The following is a 10,000-nucleotide window of genomic DNA, read 5'->3' as shown; positions in this document are numbered from 1 at the left end:
TCCTCTCTCCTGCAGCCTGGCTCCTTCCCGCACCAGCCTTTTTCCAGCTATTCGCGCCGGTGCTAATCCCCTAATCTGTGCAAAGCAACAATTTTCTCCATGGCACAGCGGCTGGTTTGAGATCTGCATCCCTCCTCCCCCGAAAGCCAGCTCCCTTATCAGCAGCAGGTATCAGGTGAGCCAGGCACCATCTACCTCTGATAAAACCATGTTTTATTTTGCCCTATTTCCATTTATCTCCAAGCCCATAATTAGCCCTCATCTTGCAACGTGTTGTGCTGTCTTGTGCGCTGCAGAGTGGAGGGGATGCATGCTTTGCCGGGCAGCCCTAGACCACAGCCTCTTGCCGGCAGGGTTCGAGGAGCCAGCGGGGCGATGCTCAGGGACGAATCCTGCCTGCCACGCTGGCTGCCGAGCTGTGTCCCCCTCTCTCCACACCCAGTCTGCATTCCCTTTAATCTCGCACAGCAGTGGAGATGGATTTTCTCCCTGTGAGCCAGATGTGTTGCACGGAGCATAAACACCCGCGACAGTTGTTGTGCTCCTCGGTGCGAAGGCATCAGATGTCTGCATTAAAACAAAGCTCTCCACTTAATTACTCAGGCTGATAATTCAGCGCGTGGAGGCGGCTCTGGCTGAGAGCAGAGGGCTGGATCACAGCTGGGACTGGAGAGCCTTGGAGTGCACATTAATCCCGGCTCTCGCGGCCCTGATTAACGGTGCTGGAAACCTGCCTGCCCTGCTCATTCCCAGGGGAAGGGTCCATCTCAGCACCCACTCGCTGCCCCACCAGAGCAGACCCAGGCTGGTGCCCGAGCAGCTCCGCTGACCCCTTGCTGGGCCAAGGTGTCCCCTGCCCAGCATCTTTAGGGTGGGATGGCCCAGGATGTGGGGACCGTTGCTTGGAGGATGCTGAGCTGCTCTGGGCACAGCCGCCCGCTGCATCTGGAGCCCAAGGGAGGTGCACACAGGACAAGGAGGGCAGAGCCCCAGGGTCACCCCATGCAGGGACCCGCTGCCAGCGCACGGCTGGTGGGAGCTGGAGCCAGCCCCGTGGCTGGGCTCAGAGCAGGACCAGGCAGACCACCAAAGGCTTTCTCCTTGGGATCCAAGCTGCCTGCTCCTGCTAACCTGCATTTCTCCTTCTGCGGACCAGCAAACACCTCCTGCAAATTCACCTCACTCCCCTCAGTCAGAACCAGGGCCCAGGGCCCTTTCTGGGGGAGCCCCTCACTCAGCCATCAGGGCAGACATGTGCCCTCAGCCCATGAGCGCCCGCCCTGCTCTGCCAGTCTCTCCGGGATGGGATGCTTACATGTGGGGCTGCTCCCTTGGACCCATCTCCCCTGCCCTCTCCCTTCAGCCTACTCACCCAGCCCAGCCCCTACCCCCTTCCCAAGCTCCTCGCCTCTCCATCCCTCCCCTGGATCTGAGGCATCCCTCTCCCAGCAGAGCCCCCATCCCCAGGCACCCTGTGGGCTGGCACTGCTGCAGATCTGCCTGTGGGGTCCTGTCTGTCCAGGGAGACTGATTTCCTTCAGCTCTGCTCCTGCCCTCTTATCTCTCCTCCCCGGGCTGCACACCTGGCTCTGCGGCCCGGGCGAGCAAGAGCGATAGACCCCATCCTGCCCGGGCTGAGCACCCAGCTGGTGCTGGACACACAGGGAAGCCGGGCCCAATGCAGGCAGGCAGCTGTGGGCAGCACCATCCCAGCGGGGCCCCAAGGGTTAAGTTGTCATGTATTCAGGGCCACACGCTGGCCAGGAATTACACTTTTATCGGCGCGGTGCTGCCGCCGCTTGAATTGGGACTGGGAACTCTATTTCCGAGCTCACCCAAATTATTCTTGAAGAGATAAAGCGTGGTACAGAGCAGCGCCGGTGCTTCATTAACATTCCCCAGCCCATTCAGCTTTAAACGAAGATTGCCTGCCTCGGAAAATGATAAAATTGAACATGTGAAGCAGGGCATTATGTTCCATCAACCGATATTATTTCCCACGCAGGGGCCGAGCAGAGACACAAACAGCTATTTATGCAGTGCCTGGCCAAGCCGGGGCAGCTCTGGAGTGGGGGGAGCAGGCAGGGGGGAGCACAGAGTGGGTGGTGAGTGCTCCCCACCCGTCCCCGGGCATGAGGGGCTGCCTGCCTGATGCCAGCATGGGTCTGCTCTCTTGGGGGCTCCCAGGCTTGTGCCCAGGGTGCGGGGGCAGGGGATGGGGGGGTCAGGAGCCACAAACCTGCTCCATGCATCGGCTGAGGGCAGGGGCTCAGGGGTGTTTGGGATCCCCTGGGCAGCACTGGCTGTGTCCTGCAAGGCTGGAGGCATCTCCATCTGCTGCCCTGCCCCGCTGGCAGCGTGTCCCCTGCTGGGGCTGGGTGAAGGGGGTGCTGGCTCCATGTGCACGATGGGGTCCCACCTCCGAGGTCTGGGTGCTGGGCCGGCAGGTGCCGGAGGCGAGCAGGCAGGGAGGGCTGAGCAGGCAGGGAGGGCTGAGCAGGCAGCGAGGGCCGAGCAGGCAGGCCCCCCAGGGCTGCGATTGGATTTTGCTTGGCCGTGCCGAGCCTATCGATCCAGCAGTAATTAAAGTCGCTCCAAAACCTGACTCATATTCAACCTTGGGAGGAAGGAGCTTCTCTGAGAAACACCCTCTGCTCCCCGCGCGCCGGCACAGCAGGGAGCTCAGCCCCGCCGGGGTGCTGCCAGCCCATCCCAGCACCCTGCTGGGCTCTGTCCCCAGTGGGGACCCTGCCTTGGGACTGCCTGGAGCCCAGGGCAGCAGCACCCCATCAGGCAGCGTCCCGGCTGGTGTCCCCAGCACTGCACAGCCCTGCAGTGACCCTGACGAGCCTCAGCCCTCAGGGTGGGATCCGTGCCACCCAGACCCTATGGCCCAGGATAAGCCCAGGCTGTTTTCTCACCAGGCACCTCAGCAGCTCCCTGGGATGTGGGGGTGCTCGCCCATGCCTCTCGCTTGTCACCACCTGGACCCCTTGTAGGACTGGTGCAGCTGAACCTGCAGCTGCCCCCGAGAGGCACTGGGGTGCTGGGGGGAACCTGCTGCCATGTGCCCATGGGGTGCAAAAAAAACCCCTTCTCTAGGTCAGAGGCAGGCGAGGGGCCTGCCAGGGTCTATGTGTGTGCATGCGTGTGTGTGTGCAGGGGCTTGCACGCCCAGCCCTGCCGCCAGCCGCGCTGCTATTCCCGGTATTCGCAGCAGGTCACGACAGGTACCGAGGAGGGGGAGCTGCCGTTCACCGGGGCCCCCCGCAAACCCTCCCGGAGCCCCCGGGGAGACGCAGGGCCACCAGGACCTGGGGGCTGCGGCAGGGAGAAGGGTGCCGGGGCTGCGCCGGGGAGCCCCTGGGCAGGGGACCCCGTGGGGCACAGCACCCCGGCAGCGCCGGGCAGCGCCGGGCTTTGAGGCGGGGAGGTGGCTCCATCTGCAGGACACGGCCCCGGCCGGGAGCCCCGGTGCTGGGGGTCCCCCCGCCCCAGACAGCAGCCAGCCGCTTTGCATGCGGGGCACAGCGGTGGAGGACGGCGGACAAGGACACCGGCTCCTCTGGCTCCTCCGGCTCCCACCCACGCCGCTCCCGGGAAGCGGAGGGGGGCTGGGGGAAGCGGTGCTGGGAGCCAGCCCCCTCCCGCACCCCTGCACCCCCCCAGCGCACCCCGCTCCCCGTGCTCCCGCCCGACGCCCCTGCATCCCCGAGGCACCCCGCAGCCTCTGCGCCTGCACCCCTCGAGTGCTCTCATCTGGCACCCCCGCTGCCAGGGCACCCTGCCCCCAAAGGCGACCCCCACCCAGCACCCTGGTCCTGCCCCGGGCTCTTGCCCTGCACCCCTGCAGCCGGCACTGCGGCCCCGCACACCGCGGCACCCCACGCCCGAGGCTCCCGGGAGGGCTCCCCCGCACCCGGAGCCTTCGGGGCGGCGGGCCGGGCCCCGGGGGCGGTGGGAGGCGGAGGCGGGGCCGGGCTGGGCTCCACCCCGGCCCCCGGCCCGCATAGGCCGGCCGGGAGGGCTTCTCGCCCCCGGAGCCTGCGCCGTCCCGGGGGCCCACGGCGGACCCCGGCGGCTGCGGGAGAGCGTGGGGCAGGAGCTGCGGGGGGGGTCCCCGGGAGGGGTGGGAAGGGGGGGGGCCGTGCTGCTTCCCTCCAGGGGGGCTGCGGGGGGTCCCGCCCCGTCCCAGGGCGGCGGGATGCTGCGGCAGCGCTGCGGGCGGCTCCTGGCCCGGCTGGAGCGGGCGCTGCAGCTGCTGGAGCTCGGCGGCAGCGTGGAGGAAGGTGGGTGCTCGCAGCCCCTCGGCGTGGGGCACCCCGAGACCCCCGGCTGGGGAACTGGGGGCCGGCCCCCGCCATCCCGCCTGGGCCACTGGCTTGTGTTGCCCCCAGACTACATCCAGATCGCCCAGTGCTTCGAGGCGACGCGCCAGAGATGCTGCCGGCTGGAGCAGGACGGGCGGCGGGCCCGCGAGCAGCTGGCCCGTGTGGAGGCCGAGCGGGCAGCGCTGGAGGTGAAGCTCAAGCACGCCCGAAACCAGGTGGAGGTGGAGATGAAGAAGCGGCACCGTGCAGAGGCTGAGCTGGAGAAGCAGGTCGGGGGGCTGGCTGCAGGCGTACCCCACGGGGCTGGCTGCGGGGACCCCGGCCCGCTCACCGCCGCTCCATTTCGCTTGCAGGAGCGCAAACTTCAGCTGGTCTTCGAGTCCCTGATGCGGGAGCCGTGGGGCAGCGGGGTGCTGAGCGGGGAGCAGTGCTCCGTCCTCAGCACCCTGGCCGGCCGGCGCCTCGGGATGGCCCTGGCACCGGGCAGGAGGTGAGCAGGTCCGGTGGTCCTCGCCCCAGCCCCTCGGGCAGCCCTGGGCTCAGCTGTGCCCCTCTCCCCCTCACTTCTGCTGGGCTCTGCAGAGGTGTCAGCTCTGAGCTCCCAGGAGCAGCTGTGTGAGTAGGTGCTGGCCTGGGGGGGGGTTTGCCCCAGCTGGGCTGACCCCCAGCTTGCTCCGCAGGTCGTCTGCGGTGGATGAGTCGTGCCAGTCCCTCCTGTCCCACTCAGACATCAGCTATGACCGCACTGAGGACGACGTGGTAAGGAGCAACCCGCTGCGAGTCCCAGGGTTTGGCTTCTCCCCAGCAGCGAGGGGGTGGTTTTGCCCCATTGCTGCAGTGGGGCAGACCCTTTGCATGGCCATGGTTGGGGTCGGGCTGCCGTCGGAGCTGGAGCACAAATGCTGGGGTGCCCTTGGCCCCGTGCAGCCCTGCCAGCCCCCCGCCTCCCCGCTGCCTTTCAGGATGTTGATATGACAGTGGTGCGGACCCTGAAGCGCAAAGCCCAGGAGAGGCAGGTACGAGGGAAATGCTGGGATGTGGCAGCCCTGGGGGCTGGTGCTGGGGTGGGGTCTGTGCCCCTGCGTGGCTGAGGATCCCCCGGGTGTGCTCTGCTCTCCTGCACTGTGTCCGTGGGACCCTCTGCCTGTGCAGGTCAGCAGCCCAGGCTGGGGTGCTGGTCCTGGCCCACACAGGGTTAGGGCACCCAGATACTTCTCCATCCCTGCATGGGCGGCTGCAGGGAGCCTGGCAGGGTGGGTTAACTTATTGATGCTGGGCTGGGAACGTCGTCTCTCAGCAAACCTCCCGCGATCAATAGAAACTCCATTACCCTCCACCGTGGCCCAGCCGGGCTCCTCAATTATTCATCCCCTCGTGCAGGCATCCCGCGCCCCGCTCCGCTCACACCTCTGCATTGCAGGCCTGGCCTGGCCTCCCCCAGCCCCAGGGCTGGCTCCGACCCAGGTGGGGGGCCTGGGTGCCCACAGTGCCTGGTGTGGAGCAGGCAATGCTGGGGGGCAGGGTGAGACTGGGACCTTTTGTGGGGCTGAGACCACTTGGCTTGGGTGCTCTGAGGTGGGGGGGCAGAGTCAGGGAGGGGGTCCCTGCCTACCCTTCACCTCATCTGCTCTGTCCCCAGCGTGTGTCCCTGGCCCCTCAGATCGGCCCCGTGGTGGTGGCAAAGCGGCACCGGTCTTCTGTGGCACCCCACAACACCACGGTGAGTAGGGACCCCAGCGTGGCCTGGGCCGGGTGTTGCCAGAAGGTAACACCGAAACTTTCAGTCCTGTGGGCCTGTGGGTGCTGTGGGGTCTGGGAGTGCTCAGCTGTCCCCTCTGGGTGCCTATGCCCTGCAGCCTGTATCCCCCTGGTCCTAGTGGGGACAGCATCCCTGGCTGTGCCGGAGCAGTGCCCTGCTGCCTGTATCCGCCCATACCCATGGTGACAGCATCCCAGGTTGTGCAGGACCGCAGGGATGGGGAACAGGTGGAACGGAGCTAATGGGGAGATGTTGGGGCACTGTGGTGCTGCAGGCAGGCACGTTCTCACTACTGCCCATCTCAGCAGGCAAGTGTCCCCCCTGTGCCCCCTCCTGACGAGGTCCCGGGCCCTGCCGGCAGCCTCCTGCCCGCTGCTTTGGTGCCACGCCGCCGCTCTCGCCAGGGACACCGTGTCTCCACGTGTGCAGGTCACGGGAGGGGCCGGGGAGGGGGCTCATGCGTGGTGTGGGACCAGCCTCAGGGTGCTGCCCTCATGGGGGATCTGCTGGGAGATGCTTGTCCCCGCCATGGGGGTACTGGGGTCCTCTGCACATGCCTAATGCCACTGTCCCAGGGCAGCTGGGATGCAGCAGGGGTTCCCTGGGAGGTGGGAAGCCTCCCCACATCCCAGCCAGGAGCTGGGGCGGTTTGCTTTTCGGGGCCCCCTCCACTGCCTCCTCTCTCTGCAGAGGTGACCACGGTGTGGGGCACCAGCGAGGATCCGGGCTGCCATGCCCCGGGGCAGGAGAGCCACACCGAGGGTGAGGGCAGCTCCGCAGGGCAGCCAGTGCCAGCCCCCTTCCCCTCACCTCCACGGGGCCTCCCGCTGCTCCAGCACCAGTTCACCTCCAAAACGGTGCGTGCCCCAGCCTCTCTCCCTCCTCTTGGCTGCTATGGAGAAGGGAGCAGGGCAGGGGGAGTGGGTCTGGTCAGGGGGGAATAGCTGTCCTCCGTCCCCCCCACCCCAGCTCTGCCTGCAGAGGGGATGGATGGAGGCGGTGGGGGCTGGTTTGGGCGGGATGAAGGAGCGGTACTGGGTACCTGCAAGAAGGGGGGGGCCTTGACTCTGTTCCCCCTCTCCAGGTGATCCGCCCCGAGCCGTGCGGTGTCTGTGGCTCCCGCATCCGCTTCGGGAAAGCTGCCGTCAAGTGCCGCCAGTGCCAGCTGCTGCTGCACCCCAAGTGCCGGGAGCAGTGCCCCGGTCCCTGTGCGCCCCGGCCTCACCACCGTGCCTGGCCCCGCGAGGTGAGGGGGGCACGGCGGTGCTTGGGGCCGCTCCGTCTCCTGGTGCGGCTGCCGGGCTATCGGCCCCAGGATGCCGGGGCCCTGGCTGCGGTGCTGGGTGCAGAGCGGGTCGGTGTTGTCCTCCCCAGGGTGTGCTGGCTGACTTCGCCCCCACCACGCCGCCCCTGGTGCCCGCGCTGGTGGTGCAGTGTGTGACCGAGGTGGAGACGCGAGGCTTGACGGAGGTAGGGGCCGGGGCGGCGGGGCGGCGATGCTGGGGTCCCCGTGGGGCTGAGCCCCTCTCCCTGCGCCCCAGACAGGGCTGTACCGGGTGCCGGGAGCGGAACAGCTGGTGCGGGAGTGGAAGAGGAGGCTGCTGCGGGCCGGGGGTACGCTGCCCGCCCTCAGCAGCGTGGCCGACATCCACGTGGTGTGTGGAGTGCTCAAGGACTTTCTGCGGGGGCTCAAGGAGCCGCTGGTCACCTTCAGCCTCCACCCTGCCTTCCTGCGGGCTGCCGGTGAGCGGGGGTCCCGAGACCGGGGCGGCGGGAAGGGGCTGCTCTACCCCTAACACCCCTGCTCGGTGCTGCCGCAGACATCCCGGACGGTGCCGCCTGTGCCACAGCCCTGCGCCACGTGGTGAGCAAGCTGCCCCCGGCCAACAGGGACACCCTGGCCTTCCTCATGCTGCACCTGCTCAGGTGAGGGGCTCATCCCGGCATGGTCTCCCATGGATCTGTCCCCATTTCCTGGCTCTCTGCCCCCTGCCCATGCTCCGTGCCCCAGAGTGGGGAAGCTGGGCTGAGGATGAGGGGCCCCTTGGCCGGGCAGCATGCTCACGCTGTCCATCCCCCCCTTGCAGGGTGTCACGCAGCCCCGACTGCAAGATGGATGTCCTCAACCTGTCCCGTGTGTTTGGTCCCACACTGGTGGGACACGGCTCAGCCAACCCCACACCACTCGCCATCATGGAGGACACGCCGCGGCAGTGCAAGGTGAGGGGGTCCCCAAGGTGCGGGGTGTACCCCGGGTGCTGCCAGCATCCCCATCTTCCATCCCTCCCTGCCTAGGTGGTGGCTCAGCTCCTCTCACTGCCGCCCGACTTCTGGAGAGGCTTCGTGGGGATGGAGCAGGAGAACCTGGTGCCCACATCAGCCCCGGGGGGCGAACGCGGTGAGGCCCAGGAGCCCCGGCCCCCTCCCTGCCCTTGCCCTGTGGCTGCTGAAGGGTCCTGGGTGCCTGCGGCTGGGCTGGAGTGTGGTAACTGTCCCCCGCCTCTGTCCCACAGAGCTGTTCTTCTGCCCCATCGCCTCCCCAGAGCCCAAGCCGGGCCAGCTGAGCCCAGCTGGCACCTGCTGCCTGCCCAGCACCCTGCGGAGCTGCGTGGGCACAGCTGCCCGGCCCCCGTGAGTGCTGCTGGGGGTGGAGGGGGGGGCCCCGGGGAGCTCGCTTTGCACCCCTGACTCCTCTCTCCCCACGCAGGCAGGGGCCAGCCCCAAGGAAGATGGGTCGGTTCTTCCCTTCTCCCGTGTAGCCTGCAGCAGTGGCTCCCTGGGGACATGGAGCTGGCACCGAAAGAGGAGCAAAGCCTGCGGGACCAGGCAGCTGCCTGTGGGCTGGTGGGTGCTAAGCCCTGCTCTGCTTCCCTGGGGATTGGGGAGGAGGGCTGGCTCTGCCCAGCTGCGGTGGTGGGGATGCCGCCCCAGCGCTGTACTTGGTGCCTGGTTTGTATTAAATGTTTGCAGCAAAACAAGCCTGGCTGTGGCTGCGGTCTGTCCCTCCCTGCTGGTGCCAGGTGCCAGGGTTTGGGGCTCACTGGCACGGCAGAGCCTGGCTGGGCAGCAGACAGGAGCTGTGCTGAAAGCAAGGGTGAGCAGTGCTCTCCAAAACCCCTGCTTTTGCTGGGCAGGGAGGGGAGGGCAGGCAGAGTCCTCTCCCGCCCCAGCTGAAGCCCTCCTCTCCCTGCCCTGGAGCCCAGGATGTGGGAGGCCCCTCTTTCAGCCCAGATGTTGGCCTCCAGTAATCAGAGCTGCTGCTGCTCTGGGCCGGACAACCTTAAAGCGTTTCCAGACTTCCTGGCACCTCAGTTGGAGGCCCCTTTAACTCCTTCCTCCCCTCCAGCCCTGGCTGCAAAGCCCAAGCAGGGCTGGGATGCACAGCTCACTCTCCCCCCAAGAGGGGGAAGCTGGCTGAGGCTGTAATGGAGCAAGGGCCCAGGAAGGGCTCGTTACCAGGATAATTCTGCACAAGGGACAGCCGCTACAAGGGGAGCTTAGGGAAAAGCAGCCTTACACAACAGGGCTGAGAGCTGCCCCAGGGCCACGTCCAGCAGCTGAGAAACCTTTGTCCGTACTAAAACCCAGGCCAGATGTGGGACACAGGAGCAAATTCATGTACAATCCTGAAAGCAAGTACTTCGGCTCAGTTTCCCCCAGCACAGGGGTGTTTACCAGCAAGCAAGGCAATTAGCACATCCAAGGCAGAGGCAAAACTGAAGGAGTTTAATGTGCTTAAAGCCAGGGAACGGCTAATCCCCGCCCAGGCCCACAGGAGAACTGGCACAGGAAGGCACAGGGCTGGGAGCAAGGATTTACTGCGAATCCATCGAACTGGGGTGGTACTGGATGGATGGAGAATCCCTAATGCAGTGCCTCACTGAAGGCGAGAGGCGTGATGGGGCCCTCA

At 66.6% G+C, this 10,000-nt stretch overlaps 1 protein-coding gene across 1 annotated transcript; it reads left to right on the top strand.

Moving 5' to 3' along the window:
* Window positions 1-4,204: 4,204 nt before the first annotated feature.
* LOC142593556 (rac GTPase-activating protein 1-like) lies at window positions 4,205-8,849 on the top strand. Its single transcript, XM_075711105.1, has 16 exons — window positions 4,205-4,289; window positions 4,398-4,600; window positions 4,685-4,821; window positions 5,012-5,090; window positions 5,294-5,347; window positions 5,971-6,051; window positions 6,399-6,519; window positions 6,781-6,947; window positions 7,175-7,336; window positions 7,465-7,560; window positions 7,632-7,833; window positions 7,911-8,016; window positions 8,178-8,310; window positions 8,386-8,488; window positions 8,604-8,721; window positions 8,798-8,849. The coding sequence occupies exons 1-16, from the start codon at window positions 4,205-4,207 to the stop codon at window positions 8,847-8,849; spliced, it is 1,899 nt and encodes a 632-aa protein (XP_075567220.1).
* Window positions 8,850-10,000: the final 1,151 nt, after the last annotated feature.

This window comes from Pelecanus crispus, chromosome 5 (assembly GCF_030463565.1).
Source record: "Pelecanus crispus isolate bPelCri1 chromosome 5, bPelCri1.pri, whole genome shotgun sequence".
In the NCBI taxonomy this organism is placed as follows: domain Eukaryota; kingdom Metazoa; phylum Chordata; class Aves; order Pelecaniformes; family Pelecanidae; genus Pelecanus; species Pelecanus crispus.
This window is presented reverse-complemented; position numbering and strand designations above follow the sequence as displayed.